Raw genomic sequence first — 25,217 nt, 5'->3', positions numbered from 1 at the left:
TCCCTAGCTGCCCTTGAGAAGGTGATGGTGAATGTACTCCTTGAATACCGCTGAGTGGCTTGCTAGGCCATTCCAGAGGGCAGTAAAGAGTCAATCACATTAATGTAGGTCTGGAATGTACTAAATTAATTAGCCAAATTCAATTTCCTCAGTTACCCATAGTGAGATTTGAACACTTGTCACTGGATCATTAGGCCAGATTTCTAGATGACAGCGACATAATCACTGTGCTACCATAGCACCTACATTTATTGCTTAATATCCCATTCATGCCTTTTTCCAAAACTGTAAACCTGAATGGAGACTGCTATTTTGTCCCCAGAGTGTTAGCCTGGATCTCTGGATGAAATGGGAAGAAATTGGTCAATTAAATTTAATACAGAGAGACGTGAAGTGATGTATTTTGGTAGGAAGAATGAGAAGAGAATATAATTTAAATGGTACAATTTTTAAAGGGGATTCAGGAACTGAGAGACCTATATGCACATCTTTGAAGGTGGTAGCATGATTTGAGAAGGCTGTTAAAAAAAACATATGGGCTCCTTGGCTTTATTAATAGAGGCATAGATTACAAAAGCAAGGAAGTTATGTAAAGCTTTATACATCTGGTTAAGCCTCAGCTGGAGTATTGTATCCAATCCCTGGCATCTTATTTTAGGAAGGATGTTAATGCCTTAGAAAAGTGCAGAGGAGAGTTACCAGAATGGTAGCAGAGAAGAGGGACTTATGTTATGTGACAAGACTGGAGAAGCTGGGGTTGTTCTTCATGGGCCAGAGAAATGTTAAGAGGAAATTTGGTAGAGGTGCTCAAAATCATAAATGTTTTAGATAGAATAAGTGAGGAGAAACTGTTTCCAGTGGCAAAAGAGTCAAAAATCAGTGGACACAGGTTTAAGGTAATTGGCAAAAGAACCAGAGGTGAATTAAGGAAACTTTTGTTTTAACATAGCAAGTTTTGTAATCTGGAATGCACTGTTGAAAGTTGGTGGAAGCAGGTTGATTAGTAACTTTCAAAAGGGATTTGAATAAACACTTGAAAGGCTATGGGAAACAAGCAGGGGAGTGGGACTAATTTGGTAGCACTACTGAAGAGCTGACACCAGCATGATGGGCCAAATGTCCTGCTTCTATGCTGTATTATTATATGATTCTATGATTCTTTCACTGACATTAAGTTATGGGCATAATCTCATACAACAATGATCATACAAGCTTGGGCTATTTCAATACTCAACCTCACAATATTTTGGTTTAAAGCAGCCTTATTTTCATTATTAGTTCAGTCTGAAAGCAAGCTAAACCTTGGCAACACGTGAATGCTTTGGTTTGAAGACTCTGCCAAATATTCTACTCCAATAAATTATGCTGTAAAGGAATTTCCCAAGTAAAAAGAAATTAGAGTGTACTTCCCCATTTTCTCCCTTTCTCTCCCTTTCCTGAAGATGGTGAATCATGCAGATGCATGATGGCATATTTTGGCAGCCAGCGTGCTCCTTTCAACTTTTCAGATAAATCTAAATTTCATGTTTGCCTATTTTTAGTCAGGATTAAGGAAAAAAACAACCTCTTTGCACTTTGTGAGCCTAGTACAAAAAGAAAGCTGCATGCAAAATGTTTTAAACTACATTTATTCCACTTATAAAGGAGACCTCTGTAACTCATTCAAGAATAAATTTTATGAATAGGGCTGGTATGGTGGTTTTTTTTATTGTATAGTGAGAAGCAGCTCCCTAAGTCACTCAGAATACACAAAGATAGTAAGTCATTATGGTGCTGTTGGCTTAATCAGTTGACATTTAGCTGTCGGAATATGGGTCTATGCGATGATTATTAGGATACGACTTTGGTGGGGAACTTGGTTTGATTTACTTAGTTATGTTGTGCTCATATGTTTGTCCTAGGTCATATACGTTTCAGCATCTGCTCTGCTGTAAACAATATTTGTATCAAAGCAATTCTCCAGAATGACATGGGGTGGTTATTGGCAAGGGAGGTGGCTGGCTATGCAACTGGCACTGGTTCGTCAGAAGACAAATATGATTAGGGAGGCCATTCAGCCCAATAAAACTATTCCATCCAGTATATTGAAGGAACGCCCAGCTGCTTGATGTCTTTCTGACTTGCACTAAGCTGGTGGCGAAGTCGCTCTTAGTTCAGGAGTGAAAATGCTGGAAATGAGCATCATGTCACTGGAAAGAGAAACTTAAACTTTCAGATAGGATTCTGCCTCAGATCAGGTTCTGGTGGTGTCACTTCGCAAAATAAATTGCACTTATTTCACATATAACGCACTTAAATATCTCATGGTGCAAGGAAATGTGGGACTGTCGTTACTATATTCCAGTATTAAGATCCATGCTCCTTGAGCTCTGGATCCTGATTCCTTTATGTGATTTGCTTTTTGCTGTGAGGAAGCCGGGAATAGCAGCCGCTGGGATCGAACCCTTCACTCAATGATCACAAGCCCTGACCTGCGGGAGGGGCGGGGAGAGGATTTGACTGACAGGAGGAGGGCGGGGACTGAAGCTCGCCGCTGCCCACCCCAGGGATGTAGCTGCTGAAGGGAGGGGGGCGGGGCCGGTGCTTCACGCGAGGGCGGGGTCAGGCCAGGGGTGTGTGTCAGTTAGCGAATGGAGCATACGTTGGGGGAGGGGTGGGGTTGAGGGTGTTGGGGGCGGGGTGGGGGGAACAGCTGTCAATCAATCGTGCACACGCAGGGAGCGGGGTGAGTGAGGGGACGGTGAGTAATTGTCAGTTGGTCCACCCGCAAGGCAGCGGCGCCGGGGGGGGGGGTGGGGGTGGGTGAAGCTGTCAATCAATCTTGCTGGCGTAGGGGGGCGGGGGGGAGGAGGAGGTAACAGTCGGTGGCTCCTCAACGGTTGGGGAGGCTGACTGTCAATCAGGCGGGAACACTCGCCGTCGGTTGGTCGTGCGGCAGCTGGCGCACGGTGGGCGGATCCTGTCAAGTGGCCCGCTCGCTCTCTCGCCCGCCTGCCCGCCCTCGCGCACGGTGGGGTGGGGGGGCGGGGGGGGGGGGGGTGCTGTCAATCACGAGCCGGTTCAGTTGCTCGCGCACTCTTTTAAGCCGGGAGCCGCCGTCCCTCGCTCACTCAGTCACTCACAGGTCAGGCAGCCGGCAAGTGCCACTTGCTTTTCACCATCCAACTCCTCTCAACAACCATGACATCCCGGAGGTAAGACATAGCACAACTTTCTTAACCGCATGTCACACTCTGGATAGGATTCCCAACCGTATGTTTTGTCTCCCCCCCCCCACCCTCCCCACTTAAAATGCTAGCTGATGATTTGGGAGCTGTGTCACAATCCATGGGACTGGAATAGGTTGCAACTCTAGCCCGGTACAATCTTGCAGGCCCTTGGGTTAATGAGATATGTTTTATATATATATATATATATATATAAAAATATAAGAGACATGATTTGGTTTGTTTTATTTACTGTGGATCTGGGTGGATTTATTCAGTCCCGAGCTCCCAGTGTGTCCGGTTGCACTTGTCTCATGAAGTTTTTGGTCTAAGATTTAATCGGAACTCCTGCGCTCCTTTTTGACGGATTTGTTTAAGAAAATGTTTGGCTTTCAACGCCTCGGCAGTGGCTTTCTTGCGTTTTTAATTGAAGATAAATGACAGAGCATCGCAATAATGGTAAAAATGCAGCTTACAATCGTGTCAAACTCTCAATTATATATGATGGATTTTTTTTAAACTTGAGGCTGCACGGTGGATACTGACAGCGGCATTAAAGCATTTAATTATTTGCTTTTTTTTTACTGTAAGCGCAAATTCAAAAGGCACTAAGGCTTTTTTTTGTTCGTAAAGCTAGGCATCACTATATGAGCTTCTCCTATTAAAGCCACACAAATGATCACATTTAGGATTTTGGAAACATATTTTGGAGGACTCTTTGCTCAGACGTCTCTTTGCGAATAGCTAAGAGACCTAACTTTTATTCAGTTGCATAGAATTGTAATATAATATGCAGAGTTTTGGGTAAAATCCAATTACAGCACTTTTTAAAATCACCTTTCACTGTTCATTGTAGGTCCATTTTGCAAATAGAATTCTGTTGCTATCACTGTTTTTTATACTGTAACATAAAATACAAGAACTGTTGAGATGGTAGCTTTATCAGATCACTGGCGCAAAGCACATATTGAATGGGGAAGACACTATACTCCAGATGGTATTAGCCTGTTGTAAAGTTTGATGTAGGATTCATGTTTGTGTTTATTCCTGTTTAGTTTGTACCTACAAATGAGTGATTTTATAAATCACTAGTCTGTTTTGGGAAAATAAAAATATACCTGAAGGTGTGACTTTTATACCAAGTTTTACTATTTATTTCTGTTTGCTACTTTTAAAAAAATTAATATAATAACGTCAAAAATAGTTACAATTCAATAACAAGTCCAGTAAATGAAACATGATAACGTTTTAAATGGTAAACTACTGCAAATGCTAGTTTGAAACCTTGATATCCTCATTCAGAAAGCACAATCGGAATTTAAATGGTTCTTTTTATGTAATTTTTGTTTGTGCAGCAATTAACCAACAATCTTTTAAGTTGTAAGTCCCACTTATTTAGCTGACAACTTAATTGGAGATGATCTATTGGTAACATTGAATGATAAGGGGGGTTTACCAAGGAAATATAAACTCTGGCATAAAGTTGTGTCTTATCTGCAACATCTTCACATTGTTTAGAATTAGTGCAATTCTAATATCTGGTCAGTAATAGCATTAAATAACACTGTCACATTAAATAAGATAACATCTTTAGTTTTCAGCAAAGTGTTTTAACAAATTACAAATTTATATAATTATGAACCACTTTAATGTGAAATGAACTAATATGAGAGGTTGTTGTCTTGCCAGGAAGTATTTCAGATAAATAAATCCCACCTGAGCCATGACTGACTGGTTACAGGTGGACCGAGAAGCCCAGACAGGTGTTACAGTTACTCATGTACTTTTCTAACCGAATGCAAAGACTACAATCATGTCTCTCCACAATACCCTCAAGCACTTTGATCAGTGCCTGATGCCAGCCTTAAGTTATAATTTTTTTTTCATATTTTTGAAATTTGGAAATAATGATGGAGAGAAAGATGAACATTTCTTTAGGAAGATTGAAATGATGAAGACAATAAAAAGAATCCAAATATCTTTCATGAGGGAATAAAATCTACAGATCCAGTTAGACAACATACAATATTTCCACTCCTCTTACTGGACCATCCACTTGTACCTGGGTTTCTCAGAGTAGAATAGCATTCATTGTTTAGGCAGTGAGGTAGATGCAGTGACCAAGCTATGATGTCTACTGTGGGCTGACTTACAATCTCAAGGAATTGGACAGATCTTCACAAAACTGTGACGTTCACAATGGCATTAAACTTCTATGCAACATGATCTTTTGAGGTCATTGCTAGGCGCATCTACTGTAGAAGGCAGTCGACTGTAACTGTATAAAGCAAGTCACTGACATGTTTGACAGGGAAAACACCTTGACAACTTTCCCAATGGAAAAGTGACAATAGCTGGAGAAGGCTCAGACTTTGTTACTGGCTGGTTTTCCAGGTGTCCAATGCATCATAGTTGGAACTCATGTTGCCACACACCAAATGGAGTGCATGTACAAACACAAAGGAATACCATTCCATAAATGTTTAACTGGTTTCTGACCACAGAAATATAATGCTGCACATTATTGATTATTATCCAGGGAGCATCTATGGTGATCTTATTGTGTAGCAATCCATGTATTTGAGAATCCTGACAAAGAACAAGACCCTTGTAGGAGAGGGAATAACGTCCTTACACAGCAAAGGAGCTTTGAACAGTGAAGCCCATGCCATTTTTTGCAATGTTGATAAATAATTGGACCTCAGGATCAACTTCTGCTTGCCACCAGTCAACTTTCTGCTCCTCTGAGATCTTCAAATCTAGTGAATAAACTTTACCAGGTCCTTTGCTAACGATCTTTTTAATTCATTCACAGGATGTGGGCTTCGCTGGCTGGACCAGCATTTATTGCCCATCCCTAGTTGCCCTTGAGAAGGTGCCTTCTTGAACCGCTGCAGTCCATGTGGTGTAGGTACACCCACAGTGCTGTTAGGGAGGGAGTTCCAGGATTTTGACCTAGTGACAGTGAAGGAATGGTGATATATTTCCAAGTCAGGATGGTGAGTTACTTGGAGATGAACTTCCAGGTAGTGGTGTTCCCATTCCCATCCACCCCTCCAACAGCTCTTGTACCCTCCCCCTCTTCACTACTGACTCCAAGCCTGAACAGTGCTATGTAAATGCAAGTTTTTTCATTGATTCATGCCTTTTGCAAAGAGATTCTGTAGAGTTGATTTTTAACCCTGCCCACATGGCAGAAACTGGGTGGGCAGTAGGGTTAAAATTGCTCATGTGCCTTACCTACTTCCATTTGCCACTGTTTTTGTAGACTACAAAAACTTAGCCTTTTCTTCTGAACAGATGAGAAGGACACCCACCAGCAGTGTCCTTTACATATGCAGATCAGGCTCTGATGATGCTTCCAAGACGTGACTGTCATTTTAACTAGAGGAATATGTGAGGATGTTATGGCTCTCCAGCAAGGCAAACCTAGCCTGTTTAGGTGGTGTTCCTCTCTGCCCCTTCACTGTTCACAATTTTGATATCTTTACTGAATGAAAGCCTTGTTTGAACTCTTTTCATTCTTAGCTGGAATCCAATTACAACGACAAAGGGCACAAATGCAGTAGTTAAAGATGTGCTTCTTAATAATGCTTGTCGTATATAATTGGGTAAACACAGGGGACTAACAAGGTGCAAATTTATTAAAGAATCTATTGCACTACCCAAAATAGCTGGTGTTATAAGCCTTTGTAACTGACTTTCGGGTACTGCTAAACATTAAGATAAAAGCAAAATACTGCAGATGCTGGAAATCTGAAATAAAAACAGAAAATGCTGGAAAAACTCAGCAGGTCTGGCAGCATCTATGGAGAGAGAACAAAGTTAACGTTTCGAGTCTGTATGACTCTGCAGAGCTGAAACGTTAACTCTGTTTCTCTCTCTAAACATGCTGCCAGACCTGCTGAGTTTTTCCAACATTTTCTGTTTTTATTACTGCTAGACACTACCTGGTATAGGAGGCTTCCCCTGATAAATGTGAATGCAATAGGCGGTGGGTCCTGTAGTTGAATCTGGAAATGAAAAAAGACATGGAAGAAACTTTCAGCACCAGATGGCCTAAGGCAAATATGGTATTGGGTGATGTTAAGTGTTAGAGTTAGGCCATATTTATGATGGAGAGGATATGGGGTTGGAAGCACATCTTGGGTCATATAGGAGTTTGCAGACAGTTTATTTCACCCTGAAATAGTGGCTGGGGCTTAAGGGGAATGGAATTGATGGTAAGAGTATGACATTTGTAGCAAGGGAGAAAGATGGCTTTGGGATTCCCAGTGTTTAACTGGAGAAAACTGTGGCCCTTTCAGAACCAGATGTCAGTCAAGCAGTCTGATGACACTGGAGTAGTGGATGGGTTGAGCGATGTGGTAGAGTGGTGAAGCTTGATTTTGTCCATGTACATGTGGAATTGACCCTACGGCCAGAATTTTACCATTTGTGCAGAGATCCCAACGTCGGGAAGAAATGCATATCACCTGGTATGACTTCCCCCTGAGTTTTATGGGCAGCAGCTAATTAAGTGGCTGTTGCTAGCCTATTAAGGATGGTGGGCCGTCCCTACGAACTGCCAGCCCAATTAGAGGACCAGCAGCTTAGAAACGCCACCAGGAGCAGTGTCGCTGCTGAGGCAGGCTGCAGACTACAGCAGGTAGTTGAAGACAAGATTTAAAATTAGAATTGAGTACTGGTATGCAGTTAACACTTTTTAAAATTTGTTTGTGGGATGTGGGCACCATCGGTAGGCCAGCATTTATTGCCAGTCATTAACTGCTCTTGAAAAGGTGGTTGTGTGCTGTTGCCTTGAACTGCTGCAGCCCATGTGTTTTAGGAAGACCCACAGCACTGTTAGGAAGTGAGTTTCAGGATTCTGACCCAGTGACAGTGAAGGAACGCACTATAGTTCCAAGTCAAGATGGTGAGTGACTTGGAGGGGAACTTGGAGGTGCTGGTATTCCCATGCATCTGCCACCCTTGTCCTCCTAGTCGGTAGAGGTCACAGGTTTCAAAGATGCTGTAGAAAGAGCCTTGGCAGTGCATCATGTAGCTGGTACACACTGCTGCCACTGTGTTGTTGGTGGAGGGAGTGAATGTTTATTGCGGTGGATGGGGTGCCAATCAAGCAGGCTGCTTTGTCCTGGATGGTGTGGAGCTTCTTGTGTTGTTGACATTGCAGTCACTCAGGCAGGTGGTGAGTGTTCCATCAGACTCCTGACTTGTCTTGTAGATGGTGGGCAGGCTTTGGGGAGTCAAAAGGTGAGTTACCCACACAGGCAAGTACTGCACATATTAATTTGGATTCTGCATGGTATGAGGAAAAAAAACACAATGACAGATATTTTTTAAAATTGGGTAGTTTTGTTAGGAAATTATGGGGTGATGTATTAAAGGAATTTAATATTCTTTCCACTGAGGGATCTAAAACGAGGCACATAGCACAGCACATAGAATCAGGGCTACTGTTCATCGAGGGAAAATACCAACATGGAATAGTTGAGCCAAATGGCCTGTTTCCATTTTATAACTTCTGTGTAATTCAGTTGACCTGTAGCCAAATATCCAGGCTATACCCTTTAGTTATTTCCCTGTTTGCCTTATCAAAATCCCTCGTCATTCAGAACATCTCTGTCAGATCTTCTGTTAATCCTCCTTGTTCCAGTGAATTTACTGGCAACAACAACCTTGGAACAGATGTTTACATATTACAAGACTGAAATTTTTTTCAGGCTAGCATTAAGTTTTATGCAAGACCCAAAGTTGGCTACTTTAACTGAATTCTGAAGATCTTTAGGGATTTTAGGTTTGAGGGAGCTCAGGATAATTTTTTTCATTTCTTTAACATGTTCAGTGACAAACAGAATTTCGAGCTGTTGTGCACAAAAATAAGTCCAGAGAAATGGAACCCCTAATTTTAACTACTGAAGGGGTGCTCAGCAGTGTTATTTTAGAAATATTCTTAAGGATTGTCATTGTTTTGTGCCTCTGTGTCAACAAATGTTTAGTAATGTAAAGAGTTGGCTTTCAACAGTGAGGGGAAATCAAAGCATATGAAACTAACTCTAAGCCAATTTCCTGTACATTGTAGTGACTTTGGCAGGGCTTAGGGGATTAAAAACAGTGATTTTTTTTGCTAGTTCCTTTCTTAAATCATTTGGATATTTACATGCCCAGTTGCTTTTGTCTCTTCAGTTCGTCTTGCAATATTATTTGATACTTTTTTACTTATTTGCTTCTTCAAGACTAATATTAAACCAAGTAGTGAGCTAGTTCAAAATTCAGCCTCATTCATATAGAATGTGCAAGTATTTAGGACTTCCAGAAGATGTTGGATAGGTTTCTGCACAAGAGACTACAATACCTTAAATCTGGCAACCTTGGTACTCAGCCTGTGCCGGATTTTGGAACTTGACGATTTTTTGGAAAAAGAATGGGAATGCCTTCATTCAAATTGGACGCCTTATTCCAGTGAATAAGGGATGCAGGAAAACCAACTGATATGATTACAAAGCATGTTAGGTTAATGGCCAAGTCGCTGCTGATATTAATTCACTTCTCATGCATTAGATGTACTAATTCTTACATGCCTCCCCACTTCCCTACATGAGTGCATGGTGTTTAAAATGAGAAAGGATCAATCAAACTGAAATTATGTTTAAAAAAAACGCTGTAGTTGTAACTGAAAACTGATTTTTTTTATTCTTGCAAGATTATGTAGTACTCTTTAATAAAGCTCTCTGAATTGATTTGGCACAACTGCAAAAAGGTGACCAATGCCCAAGAAACTTAAAGACTTTTAGGAGTCAAATGCAAAGTTTGAATTTTGTGGGCTTCTATTTGGTGGCCTTAATAGCATCAAAACTCAATACAGGTGTCCTGTACTGTAGCAAGAATAGGCATAAAATATTCTATCTTATTGGATTCTACAACAGTCTTTTGATCTTCCTGGTGGAGTTCATCCATTTCTGCATATCTGCACTGGGTTGGGTGGGGTCAAGGTCCACAGGGAATGTCACTCACACAAAGCCAATCAGTACTCAGCAACTCCCTGACCTTCTCCAAGCTGAGTTGGGTGGCGGCGAGGTTTGCTGGAGTGCAGGAAAAAAAGTGTCCAGTTTTCAGACACCACTGGCTTTTGAGTAGCCAGATTTGAGGTACTCTATCTGCGTTAGCAAAAATGAAAGTGCATGGAATTGGAGGAAACCTATTGATGTAGGTAGGGAATTGGTTCAGAAATAGGAGACAGTGAGCATTTGTAATGGGCATATATTACACTTGGCAAGTTGTAACCAGTGGTAAGCTAGGAACTGTGGAGGACTAGAGAGACTTAGGGGTCCACTTACTAAATGCGAGTGAATTATGATAATGTTATATAAAGTTCTGTTTAGACCACAAATATCCCCATCCTCAATGATGGAGAAGCCCAGCATTGCAGTGCAAAAGATAAGGCTGAAGCATTTGCAACAATCTTCAGTCAGAAGTGCCAAATGGATGGTACATCTCAGCCTTCTCCGAAGGTCCCCAGCATCACAGATGCCAGTCTTCGGCCAATTCGATTCATTCCACGTGATATCAAGAAACGACTGAAGGCACTGGATACTGCAAAAGCAATGGGCCCTGACGATATTCCAGCAATAGTACTGAAGACTTGTGCTCCAGAACTTGCTGCGCCCTTAGCCAAGCTGTTCCAGTGCAGCTACAATACTGGCATCTATCCGGCTATGTGGAAAATTGCCCAGGTATGTTCCGTATGTAAAAAGCAAGCCAAATCCAACCTGACCAATTACTGCCCCGTCAGTCTATTCTCCATCATCAGTAAGTAATGGAAGGGGCCGTCAACAGTGCTATCAAGCAGCACTTACTTAGCAATGACCTGCTCACTGATGCCCAGAGACACTCAGCTCCTGATCTCATTGCAGCCTTGGTTCAAACACAGACAGAATAGCTGAATTCCTGAGGTGACGTGAAAGTGACTGCCCATGACATCAAGGCAACATTTGACTGAGTGTGGCATCAAGGAGCCCTAACAAGAACGGAGTCAATAGGAATCAGGGGAAAACTCTCCGCTGGTTGGAGTCACACCTGGCACAAAGAAAGATGATTGTGGTTGTTGGAGGTCAGTCATCTCAGTTCCAGGACATCACTGTAGGAGTTCCTCTGGGTAGTGTCCTAGGCCCAACCATCTTCAGCTGCTTCATCAATTACCTTCTTTCCATCATAAGGTCAGAAGTGGGGATGTTCACTGATGATTGAACAATGTTCAGCACCATTCACAACCTCTCAGATACTGAAGCAGTCCATGTCCAAATGCAGCAAGACCTGGACAATATCCAGGCTGGGGCTGACAATTGGCAAGTAACATTTGTACCACACAAGTGTCAGGCAATGACCATTTTCAACAAGAGAGAATCCAACCATCGCCCCTTGATGTTCAGTGGAATTACTGACACTGAATCCCCCACTATCAACATCCTGGAGGTTACCATTAACCAGAAACTGAACTGGGCTAGCCATATAAATACTGTGGCTACAAAAGCAGATCAGTACAAGAGTAGGAATTGTGTGACGAGTAACTCTTCTCCTGACTCCCCAAAGCCTGTCCACCATCTACACGGCACAAGTCAGGAGTGTGAAGGAATACTCCACACTTGCCTGGATGAGTGCAGCTCCCACAACACTCAAGAAACTTGACACCTTCCAGGACAAAGCAGCCCACTTGATAACCACCACATCCACAAACATTCACTCCCTTCACCACCACACAGTAGCAGCAGTGTGTAGCATCTACAAGATGCACTGCAGAAGTTCACCAAGGCTTCTTGGACAGCACCTTCCAAACCCACAACCACCTAGAAGGACAAGGGCAGCAGGGAACACCACCACCTGGAGGTTCCCCTCCAAGTAACTCGCCATCCTAACTTGGAAATATATCACAATTTCTTCACTGCTGGGTCAAAATCCTGGAACACCCTCTGTAACAGCACTGTGGGTGTACCTACACCACACGGGCGGCAGTGATTCAAGAAGGCAGCTCATCACCACCTTCTCAAGGGCAACTAGGGATGGGCAAGAAATGCTGGCCCAGCCAGTGAAGCTCACATCCTGTGAATGAATTTTAAAAAAAAAAAAATCTGGAATGCTGTGTTTGGTTCTGGGGACCTTAGGAAGGATATATTGGCTTTGGTGGGGCTGCATCACATTAACTTGAAGGATATCGACGAGTTAATTTATGGGAGCAGGTTGAATTGACTAAGCTTAAATTCTCTTGAGCATAGAAGATTAAGGGGTGATATAATTGATGTGTTTAAGATGATTAAAGGATTTGATAGGGTAGAGTGAAACTATTTCCTCTAGTTGGAGAGTCCAGAATAAGGGGGCATAACCTTAAAATTAGAGCTAGACCACCTCAAGGCCTATGTCAGCAGGTACCTCTTTATACAAGGAGTAGTGGAAATCTGAAATTCTCAACCCAAAAAGCTGGTAAGACTATTTAGATTGAAAATTTCAAAACTCAAATTTTTAGATTTGTTAGCTATTACTATGCCAGGAAATGGAACCAAAGGAGGTAAATGGAATTGTGATACAAATCAGCTAAGATCTAATTGAATACCGAAACAGACTTGATGACTGAGTGACCATCACATTTTGAAAACACAGCACTTGCAGAAGCAGTCTAATGATGCATTCAGTTTTTGTTTGGCATGTCCTTCTTCGAACTGGGAGTGATTCAGATCAAAGTGTTGTGACACTTTATTTGGACTAGTATGTCTCTCGACACTCTTTTCCCCCCCCGCCCCCCCCCCAACTATCCCATAGGCCTTACAGGTTTATCATCACTTTTTGAGAAACTAAGTGATTAATGTTTTTCTTCTGCGTGGAAAAATCTGTAAAAGTGGTTCAGACAATTTATAGACAACATGCAGTTGACCCCACGGAGGTATTCCTAAAAATGGAGAAATAATGGTATTCTCCAGGTTTCACATTACAAATGGGATTTCTGCAAATTATAGCAGAGGTGGCTTCAACTGTGAGAAAACTATAATTATTTCTTGCTGTATAATGGAGTGAATGCTTCCTTAGGTAATATGAATTCTATGAACTAACTGGTTAATGTTCCCTCCTAATATAATTTTAGGTTTGACTCTGCAAACAAAGTTTTTTTTCCCCTAAGCATATTGTCATGAAAAAATTGTCTAATTTCATCTTTTTGTTTGTGCTGTATGCGAAGGGTACTAAATTCCTGCTGCTTAAATATAAAGGTTTCCCTGTTAGCATATTAGAGAACTTTCTTTCTGTCCTAATCCTGGTTTATGACATCTGTGTTCTTTCCAATTGCCTTGGTGTTACTATAGCTGAGGGGTAGGGAGGAAGCTTCATTAATGTCGATTTGCAATGTCCCCTAAGAGCTGCCTGAGAGCAGCTTTAAGATGGAATGAATGTCAAATTCAATCGTTGCCGCAACGAAAAACATCTAAGAAATAATGAGTTATTTTAAACTATAAATTGTAATAGTGACGACACACAATTGTCATGACATCTAGTAAAATTCATTTCCATTTAAGTCTTTCTGTTTGATATACAGCCTATAAATAATGGTAAACAAATTGTATTGAGCAAATTTGTTCATGCTTGTTTATAACCACAGTTCTTACTATTTCAGTTTATTAATGCAGTTCAATATTCAATCTTGCTCTTAAAAGAACCTGTAAAACACTGAGGATGAGATAATGGCCCCTATGTTGATGGGGATGCTGGAAGTTGATGGTGGGGGGAGGTGGTGCACTTCTGGGTGGGCAGAAGGACACGTTTCCTGGACAACCTGTAGAAATTAACTACAGAATGTATTTTAATTTTTTTTTACACTAGGTTTCCAGCCTGACAGCCAGCTTGATTGACAGGCTGCCTGCCTGTTGAATGGGGAAACCTGTGGCACAAGGCTGCATCTGAGGTGCAGAGGGCATGGAGGGAGAGATCACAGGGAAGGGAATATTGTGGTCTGGAGGAAATATTGTTCAAGGGCCAGATTAGGGGGAGAGATTGTATTTGCAGGGATAGATTGTGGTCAAGTGGGGGCGTCTTGTGGTTGGAGGGTAGGTGCGAGCATGAAAAGGGAGAGCATGTGGTCTTGGGGGAGAGGGCAAGGTGATGGGGAGAGGAGAAATGTGGGGGAGATTGTGGGGGAAGGAGATCATAAGGTGGGGTGCCTGTGATCATGTGGAGGGGAACAACAAGTAAGCTTGTGGGGTCTGGAGTAAATGCACAATTTATGGATCCATTTCCTGCCAGGTTTTTCAGCGCCTGAGAAACTCAGCCAAAATGGGTAAAAAAAAAATGTAAAGCATATAAAAATGGAGGAACACAACCTCCCTGAGAGCTTTTAGCAACAGACCCACCTCCTGAGAGCAGATTGATCACCCCCCACCCCCCAACTGTCCATACAGACACACTGAGCAAGTTAGGGTCAGGTTTGAATTTTTTTCAAATCTTAACTTCTCATCTGACAAACTCTTTGGAGTAACTTTAACCTGCATGTCTTTTGTGTTATGATCCCCATAGAGACCAACAACTTTTTAAAAAAAAAAATTCGAACTTCCAGTTAGCTGAAAGGATGACACAACAAAATTTAACTTTTTAAGAATTTACTGTAACAAACAGACTAAAAGCACTACTAACTAAACTCCATTGTTGTAGACAACTTAAACTTTAAACTACAAAACAGAACTTTCAACTTTTACTTCTTACCACAATTAGAAAACCCATTTCACAGGTATATTTACATTGTCCCTTAAGTAATCACTCGATTTTCCTGGAACAAGTCCAAAATGATTCTCGGCTCCTGAGGGTCTACCTGGCCAGCGAAGCCCACATCCTGTGAGTGAGTTTTTTTTTTAAAAAAAACCTTTCATTCCTTTTCTTTCACAACCTGGTCATTTTTAACCCCAGAACTCTCTTTCATGGTCAGGGTTTTTCATGGCGATTCTCCCTCTAGCGCAAGCCTTGTTTCAAATCCTCTCAAACTTGGTCTTTTCAATCTGAGCACGAGCTTCCACCCGGACCTGGATCTGCACCTTAAGTGCTGTAAGCTGCAGGGCCATGGGCCGGGTGCAGGAAGGTGGGATTAGAAAGGGCACCTGGGTGTCCTTGGGCTGGCATGGACAAGATGGATCGAATAGCCTCTTTCTGTGCTGTAATTTTTCTATGGTTCTATGGAATTCCTCCATGGTGAACTATGTAGTCTCTTGATGGCTAGCTGCTTCATCTCTTCAGTATCCTGGCAGATTACCTGTGTCTGAGAGTTTCAAGGATATTGTAGAAACTCTTTCCCTCTCAAAGATCATCTCCATGTTAATATGAATCATATGGCCCTTGTATTCAGGTAGAAATGTTGATTAGCTATTCTTGAGACCTCAACTCTTTTTTATCTTTTAAGTAATGGACAGTTTAAAACATAACAGTATGCAACCTGACATTCCCAATCCCGTGGATTTTGGAGACTAGCAACCCAACCACTGTAAACCCAGCTGTTGCTGCCATTGCTTCCAAGTGTGAACGCTTGACCTCATAATTAGCAAAATAACCCTGGCCTATCTTTTAGTCTCTAACAGCCATGTCATCCAGGCCTGTTAGGCAGACTTCAGAATGGGCCACACGACCCTTTTCCTTTTTCCTCTTAAAATTAAACAGTTCCAAAGTATGACAATCATAAACCTCATATTTGTAACATTTGACAATGAGTTCATGTGATGCTCTTTTGTGATGCCAACAAGGGGAGGTGTCACTCATATCAAGCGGTGCACTTGCCAGAGCCTTTAATATAATTGTCTGTGCACATAAGAAGATTAAGAATGAACCAAATCCTGTCCTTGTCTGAAGAACAATGCAGATTCTATCTCTGGGCATATTTACAATTTAGAACACTGCTATTGTCAATAAATACAACAGTATACCATCTTTAAATGATTATAGTTTAGGGCTGGACAGAAGGAGCATGATTATAGAAGCATACAAGATATTAAATAGCACAAATTAAGTAAGTCTGGAGCACAAGAAAATTGAAACACATGTTAAAATTGATGTAGGGACTTTTTAAGACAGATATTGATATTGGCAATAACTTCTTCACACACAGAATAATCAACTACTTGAAGTTGTCTTGGACAGGATTATGGAAGCAAAAATGTTAAATTTATCCAAGATACAGATAGATGTATGATGGGAATTATCAGCCTTTTTTCTAGATGGTTGGGCTAAATGTGCAAAACAGTCTCTTTATCTGTATCAATTTTGTGGATTTGTAATTAGAGCCCTAGCTCCTTTTTTATTTCCAGCAAGACTTAACTCCATCTTTCTAAGCATCTAATGCAGAAGTACTTTTACAGCAGATAAACACATTGTCTGATGTGAATAAAATGAACATATAAACATACGGATTAGGAGTAGGAGTAGGCTATTCGGCCCTTTGTGCTTGCTTCTCCATTTGATCAGATCATGGCTGATCTGATTGTAACCTCTACTTTCTTATCCACCCCCTGATACCCTTAGGTTCTTGACAGACAATGGAGTCAATCTAACTCAGCCTTGAATATATTCAACGAGCCTGCCTCCACTGCTTTCTGGGGAAGAGAATTCCACAGTCTAATGACCTCTGAGAGAGGAAATTTCTCATCTGTCTTAAATGGGAGACCCCTTATTTTTAAACTGTTTCTTAATTCTAGTCTCTCCACAAGGGGAAAACATCCTTTCAACATCCACCCTGTCAAGTCTCCTCAGGATCTTCATATTACATTTATTGCTGAATATTATTAGTTTTTGAATTGCCAGTGGCCCAGACATTGCAGTGATAATCACGGTGAAATTTGAAATTCTGGAGTCCACCAGTGCGCAGAATAATGTGAAAATCCAAAAGTTGTCAGTAACTCTATGCTTCTCTAGAGGGGGCATTGTCGAGGTCCTTCCAGAGTTCAATCAATGGGAAATCTCTGAACAGAGAACTATTGCTTTAAGGTTATTAAACTCTCTGTAAAATCCCTTGGAAAAAGTTGCACATGTTGAATGAAGTGTAACTGGGCTTTTAACAGCATACTGCTAAACACTTCACTGCCCTGAAAAGCTAATTTTATATTTGTGAGATGTCAAATTTCTCCATTGTGATAAATTTGACATTTCATATATTTTTAAATGTTTGTTTATCTTTGAATTGAGATATAATCAAAATAAATGATTATTTTAGTTATCTGAAATTTTAAATTAAAGTTAAAAGGATTCAGTGGTTTTAACTCCCTGGTTTAAATACTTCAGTGTGATTGGCTGTTTACACTGCTTGCTGACATTATTGCTGCTGCATACCTGCATCTCTCTTTGACTTGGTGACAGATTTGAAGTACAACCAGGAAAGGGGAATTCTGCAACGCAGAGACCACAAGAGCTTAGTGGGCAACTTTCTTTGAGGTCAACGTCAAGACTGACTGCGTAATCTAAACCAATATTTTAATTGTCCCCAACACATTCCAATGCATTAGAAGCTTTAGTTGATCAGTTCAGATTTATTTCTTATTTGCTTGCGTATTCTGTCAATAGTAAGGTGGCAATGTATTGCACTACCTCTAATTTAAGCTGGTGTGAAATACCCTCATTGATTTACTGCACATTATGGTTCCTTACATTATACTGCTTTTATCCTAATATAAATCCAGACCACTTGATATCATTGCAAATGTGGCAGCATAACTGCAACCCAAGCTACATCACTTCTTCTAAACCTGTCATAAATTTGTTCCCAGAAAACTGACTCTATCCGTAAGCCATTTGAAAGGAAGTTTATTGATCATTCACAGTAATTTGAGAAATATCCTGTTTTGATACAGTAATGTTTATTGTTTCCTCGTGGATCCTAAAGTTGAGCTAAAATACTAGTTATGCTATAAAATGCTTTTCTTTACATTTTTCACATTTTAGAATTCAATTTCTGCTTTAGGATCAAGAAACCCCATTCCACCTTGAATCAAACAGTCACATTTATTGAACTAACCTTGTGTCGCATAATGGCAGTTGTTGATTTCAATTTTACCAGTCTTAGGCTGTTGCTTCAAGTTCATTGGCTCCCCTTCTCCCTTTTTAAGGAAAGCAATCTTTTCCTTACTTATTACTTTTTTCTACTAACCTATCCACATCTGTTCTTGCTCACCATTGCATAACTTTTGTGATGTCAATGAAAAAATAATGAAGCCAGATAGCAATCAGGGAAAACTCTCCACTGGTTGAAGTCATATCTAGCACAAAGGAAGATGGCTATTGTTGTTTGAGGTCAATTGTCTCAGTCTCAGAACTTTGCTGCAGGAGTTCCTCAGAGTAGTGTCCTAGGCCCAACCATCTTCGGCTGCTTCATCAATGACCTTCCCGCCATCATAAATTCAGAAGGGGGGATATTTGTGGATGATTGCAAAATGTTCAGCACCATTTGCAAATCTTCAGTTACTGAAGCAGTCCATGTCCATATGCAGGAAGACCTGGACAATATTCGGGCTTGGGCTGATGTGTGGCACAAAATGTTTCTTGTCACTTAAGTGCCAGGCAAAGATCATCTTCATCTCCAACAATAGAGAATCTAACCATCTTCCCTTGACATTCAATGGTATTACCATTGCTGGTAATCAACATCTTGGGAACTACCTTTGACCAGAAACTGAACTGGACCAGCCATATAATTATTGTGGCAGCAAGAGCAGGTCAAAGGCTAGGAATTCTGTAAAAAGCCTAAAGCCTGTCCACCATCTACAAGGTCACAAGTCAGAGTGTGATGGAACAATCTCCACTTGCATAGATGAGTGCAGCTCCAACAACACTGAAAGCTTGACACCATCCAGGACAAAGCAACCCGCTTGATTGGCACCTTAAACCACCACCAATACCCAGTGGCAGCAGTGTGTACCATCTACAAGATGCACTGCAGCAACTCACCAAGGCTGCTTTGACAGCACCTTCCAAACCTGCCACCTCAAAGGACAAGGGCAGCAGATGCCTGGGAACGTCGCTACCTGCAAGTTCCTCTCCAAGCTACACACCATCCTGACTTGGAACTATATTACCATTCCTTGACTGTTGCTGGGTTAAAATCCTGGAACTCCCTTCCTAACAGCATTGTGGATGTACCTGCATCACATGGATTGCAGTGGTTCAAGAACCACCACCTTCTCAAGGGCAATTGGGGATGGGCAATAACTGCTGGCCTGGCCAACAATGCCCACAACCTGTGAAAGAATAAAAAATATAACCCAATTATGAGCAGGTGTGGAACTCTGATTTTCTTTTCCTCTGCTTGTTTCTCTGCCTCCACCCTCACCAGCCCATAATTCTTTGTGCATGTATGCACTGAGCTATTGAATAAGTATTACAATATATTTTTTAGTTTATTTTATGGATTACTATAACTTTGCCAGTTTTCATGCTTCTTATTTATCACGATTAACTTAAAAAGATGTAGGAGCAGAAAGGTAAGTTGGTATTGCTGGAATTGAGAGCCACCACCTTTCATTTTACTGTTTTGCTGAATTTCATGGTCTTGCAGAATAGATCTGGTGCTTATGCATGTGGAAATAGAGGCAGGAAACTCTAAGTTCCAAAAAAAAATCACCATCCTTTACACAGAGAATAAAGTACCAAATGTTACCTGATAATAGGCTAACTTTAAGATGAGTATTTTCTTCAAGAATGTCTCTGACTATCCAGGCTTGGCTGCTCTATGATGAAGAATTTTAAAATGTAATTACATTTTGTTCATTATTCAGTAATTTTGTTCAGAATAATTAATATAATATTATTTGTAAGTTCATTGGTAGTATTGTGCACTTGGATGCAGTAATGGCACAGCCTACCTACTGCTGTACAATAGTCCTTAGCAGTTTGAAACTCCTTTTTCTAGTATTCATGAGTACTATTTGCACTTTCAGGTCTAAAGATAACTGCATTTGTAGGGTCTACACAAGTATTACTGATTTTCACTTAATGCCTTTTAAGTTTGTTCCTATGCTATACTTGGGAATCTACATGCTGTAATTGAAATATTTTGGAATAAGTGCTTGAGTTGAGAGGTTTACACAATCACAGGCTAAATGTGTTTATGATGATTGTTCTCAGATAGCAGAGTTGAATTTGATAAAAATGTCTAACATACCCACCTGGTATTGACATCACCTGGCAATAGCAGCTGGAAAAAAGATGAGTTAACTGAACATTTCAACTAGAGGCACTTTGTCGGTGTTAAATAGGGAAAGAAGGCATTTTTATTTCAATGGAAAACAAAAGAGGGAAGAGAGAAAACAATGGCAAAGACACCATGTTAAGAATGTTAAATACTAGTACAAAGAAACCTGTGAATTTTTTTTTAAAAAAAGGATGAGTGATACATGTTGATTCATGCACAAATCATCTCATGAGAAGTTTTAGGAAAGATAGGGAAGTAATGTAGTTTCAAAAGGAAAAAAGAACAAATTGGAACATGAATGGGGGAAGTTGGCAGGAAAGATGCAGAGATTATAAGAAAGTGATTGTGCCCACCTGATTACGTTTGCTGTACCTTTCTGGGTTTCAGTCATCTAGTTTCACCTGGTTTGAGAAATATTCCAGGTACTTATTTGTGCATTTTCCTAGTATCCTAAAAGAAGCTTGGGTATCACTGAATTGAGAACAGTAGGTTTTTAAAACCTGATTTATTTTTAAAGTACCTTTTTAAAATTTTTTGATTACTTTCTTGCCTTGTCTTGCAAATAATTTTTGGTTCCAGATCTAAAATAATTATTGTAATTATTGTTACAATTATTTATGCTATAGTAAGTTACAAGTGTACCAAGTGGAGGTATTTATGGAAGAGCATCAGTATTACAAAAATAAAATATATTTTCAAACTCCCAAGGGGAGAAAAAATTTTGTAGTACTTTTAGTGGCACTACACAGACATAGGCTGATTCCTTGGGGGGACAATTTCATGGGGCACTATCTTTGCAGCCTGCATGGCATTCCTCATCAATGTCATTGAAGAGACAAAACAGGTAGAGGCCCGTGGTGCTACATTACTGAATTTCTTCCCCATGTATTTTGGATTCATGACACTCATTGCATTTTGTATGTTGAAAATTTTTCACTTGAGTTATTGAGTTTCCCTGGGAGTAAATTTTAGCTGTAATAATTTTGTGTGGACGATATGATGATTTTTACTTAACAAAATACCAAACTTTACAACATTGACCAGCAGGATATTGGACAAGTTTTATTTAAATTGGTAATTTCTCAAGGAGTGTGGTCATATTCATCGAAGTACATTCTGAATTATTACATGGTGGTGGAAAATTCAGATGGGTAATGCCCCTTTTTGAGTGCTATAAGTAGCCTTAGAGATATAAAATACGGTCTGTGCATGTGCACTTGTGGGGTGAGTCGTCTGGACGTCATATTAGTGAGGGTTTTAAGCGCACATTGAGCATACCCTGAATGTATGCAGAGTAGGCAGATCATGACGTCAACCAATGCTGTCATTTTGGAGCTCAGCACTCCAGCTAACATGGTTTCTTAATCACGTATGGCCAAACATACATTCGGCAAGGGCTGTCTTGTGGGGAAAGGTTGGGCAGGTTAGGCTTGTATCTGCTGGAGCTTAGAAGAGTAAAAGGCAACTTGATTGAAACATATAAGATTTCTTGTGGGAGAATCTAGAACTAGGGATCACAGTTTAAAAATAAGGGGTTGCCCATTTAAGACAGATGAGGAGAATTTTTTTCTGAGGACTGAGAGTCTTTGGAACTCTCTTCCTTTTAAAAAGGCAGTGGAAGCAGATTCTTTGAATATTTTTAAAGCAGAGATAGATTCTTGATAAGCAAGGGGGTGAAAGGGTATCGGGTAGATGGGAATGTGGAGTTGAGGTTACAATCAGATCAACCATGATCTTATTGAATGTTGAGCATGCTCAAGGGGCTGAGTAGCCTACTCCTGCTCCTAATTCAGATGTATTTCACCAGTTCTATCTGAAGGGACCATCAACTACTTTTTATATTAGCTGCTAATTGATTTCTACTGGTTGTTGCTGTGATTGTTCAAGTATTTCTGTTTTTTACTATTCCTTAAAGTTGGTTAAGTCCACAAAGGATGGCGTGGTAAGTGCTGGTCCTGACTTTAAGGCTTTTGCACAAACCAGTTGCTCCCAGTCATGGGTGCAGTAGTAGGCATTCGCCTTGGACTGGGAGAATGAACAGAGGATATGTAGATCAGGGCAAGATGGTAGAAGACTGAGAAAGAAGAGGAGGTGGCTCTTTGCAGGAGCTCAAATCTGCTCAGTGTGTTCAGAGACCAATTTTCCTACCTGAACCTCTGCACGTCACTCAGCATGTCCTCACTAAAATATCACCTTGCAGCCGTAACTGAAACCACAGAGCAGAACGAGGACTGCATTGCCAGTGGTTGTGAAGATGACCATGGCCATGCACTTTGTATAAGGCTCCTTACAAGCTAGAACAAGAGATCTTTGCAACATCTTGTAGTTTGCCATCCAGTCCTGCCCTCTCAATTCAGAGGACTGACTACATTTCATTCTTGCCAGTAGGGGGAGGGAGCTAGCAGCTTCATGAGCAGTGCAGAGTGCCACTGACTGCTTGCATATTGCTTTTTGTGGGTGCCACATATTATCACTGTGACGTAAGGCATCCAAAATTAATTCCACTCCATCAATTTCCAGGTGTGCAACTTTACACAGTGAATTATGCAGATAAATGCTTGGTATCCTAGCAACAGTTGTGATGCCTTCATTTTGCGGCACTCTGCTATTCCATCTGCATTTGAGTCACCATGACAAACATAGGGTGACTACTGGGCAACAAGGGCTATCGCTGACAACATGGCTAATAAGGTCGGTGTACTACCCATGCACACCGTGGGCAGCATGCTTACAAGGAAGGCCATAATGCCATTTGAAATGCAATAGAGCAAACCATTGAGAGGCTGAAACAACACTTGCGCTATCTGTACCGTTCTAGAGGAGCACTGCATTACTTGGCAGAGCAGGTGTCAAGATTCATGGTGGTCTGCTGCATGTTGCACAATCCTGCCATCATGAGGGAACAGCTCTTATCACCAGCCATACGGCAAGGAGAAAGAGGAGTGATTTCCAGCACCTGCTTCTAGTACAATGTTACATCCCTTTTACGAGGAGCAAGCTAACTTTAAGTAGTGCAGGCTAGTTTTTATTGGTGCTAGCCTTTGATTATTCTGGGTCCTGCTGAGGTGTGAAGCCAATCAGTAGTGCGGTTTGTGATGGCGGCATCCAGTAATCATCTAAATTAGCAGGCAGCACCAAGTTGGCTTGCTGCCTGCATCAAAAGCAACAGGCATGGGTTAATTCCACATCATGATCCCGGTGCTCTTTTTCAGGGGATAGCTAATTTGGTCGCCATGGTATTTCATTGGAATGATTTATGGCAAATGTATTTCCCTGCCCAACACCACCCCCCAGTAATTTCTGTAATAGTATTCAGACAGCTGCTGTTTTCCTACACCGACATACTGCACAAAACAAATCATTCAAAGCGGTTCAATAACAGAAATTAGTTGCAAGCCCAAATTGATTCCTCTGGAAAAATTGACAATGAATGAACAAAAAAACTGCATTTATTTAAGTGTCCTTCCCAACCTCAGGAGTTCTGAAAGTGCTTTACAGACATTGAAGTCCTTTTGAAGTGTCGTTCATTGTTGTTCTACATTACAACACAGTAGGAAAGATATTTATAATACTTCACACGCACACTAAACCTTTTGACACTAGATATTTTTCTAAAGGGAGAATATAGATTGTTAACCTTAACAGAAACATTGTCTTAATCATTTATTTTTTTTAGCGGCCAGTTTAGTTATCTGATTTCCTCCCCTTCCTGAAAACACATTTTTCAATGATTTAATACTGTTAGTTACAGGCTAGTTCTTCTAACGAATCTTTTTAAAGTATTTTTTCCCATATATGTGATTGTTGTACTATAATAGCCCTAAAAATGTTACACCATATGCAAGCCTTACACAAAATCCCTCTATTTCAAGAGTTCTTTTGGAAAATGTTTTCTTGTGTTGTTTAATTTGCTTCTTTTCATGCTTCTCAAAATCATCCATCCCCAAATATTTATGTGAAATGATGCATTTTAGTATTTACTAAATATTGTTTGGACCTGATTGTATAGCATTTGCTGTATGTCTATCTTCAGTCAGCTGACATTAGATTAAATGGGGGGTCGACACCCTTTGCAGTCCGGGGTGTCGGTCCCAGTTTTGCAAACTGCTTTAAGCCATAACTGCTGACTTGGACCTAAGCTAAAACGTTTGGGCCAACAATCAAGAATAGGATAAAAGCAAAAAACTGCGGATGCTAGAAATTCGAAACAAAAATAAAAATACCTGGAAAAACTCAGCAGGTCCGACAGCAGCTGCGGAGAGGGACACAGTTAACGTTTCTAGTCCGTATGACTCTTCACCAGAACTCGAAACGTTAACTGTCTTCTTCTCCGCAGACGCTGTCAGACCTGTTGAGTTTTTCCAGGTAATCAAGAATAGGACGTGTGCTGTTTTCTACTCGACCTAACAACATCTGGCTTAAAAGCAGACTGCCAGATACGTCTTTATGGTTGGGAGAATCAGTGCATCTCCATCGAGCTACTTTTCTTTGGAAGCAAAATAGAGAGCATTGCAGGTTGAAACTGGGCTTTGTGGTACCCGACCTTGGACGCCATAAGGCCTGGTAAACAACCAAAATAGAGTGCACCCGACACGATACCTGAAAAGAGGTCAGCGGTGTGCTCCCGACAGAACTGCCGCCAGCAGGCAGAGCTGGTACGTTACTTTAGTTGCCAGTGCGTTTTGCAGCTCTGCGCTGCAGCTGCTGCCCTCTTCTAACCTTGCACAGATAAACAGCCGTTCGACAGCATGAAGGACCCCGCCCCACAAACGCTATGTGGAGGGATCGTGAACTGCTTACGAGTTGGTTGCTGGATT

At 41.0% G+C, this 25,217-nt stretch overlaps 1 protein-coding gene across 1 annotated transcript in view; it reads left to right on the top strand.

Moving 5' to 3' along the window:
- The first annotated feature begins 3,052 nt into the window (after window positions 1-3,052).
- Window positions 3,053-25,217, top strand: part of ptpn11b (protein tyrosine phosphatase non-receptor type 11b) — a 133,105-nt gene continuing 110,940 nt past the window's right edge. Inside the window, exon 1 of the mRNA XM_041206346.1 lies at window positions 3,053-3,194. Within this exon, the coding sequence (XP_041062280.1) occupies window positions 3,181-3,194 (14 nt within the window). The 5' untranslated portion in view covers window positions 3,053-3,180. The remainder of the gene's footprint in view (window positions 3,195-25,217) is intronic.

This window comes from Carcharodon carcharias, chromosome 15 (genome assembly GCF_017639515.1).
Source record: "Carcharodon carcharias isolate sCarCar2 chromosome 15, sCarCar2.pri, whole genome shotgun sequence".
Classification (NCBI taxonomy): domain Eukaryota; kingdom Metazoa; phylum Chordata; class Chondrichthyes; order Lamniformes; family Lamnidae; genus Carcharodon; species Carcharodon carcharias.
Note: the sequence above shows the minus strand (reverse complement) of the source record. Positions and strands in the feature narration are given on the sequence as shown.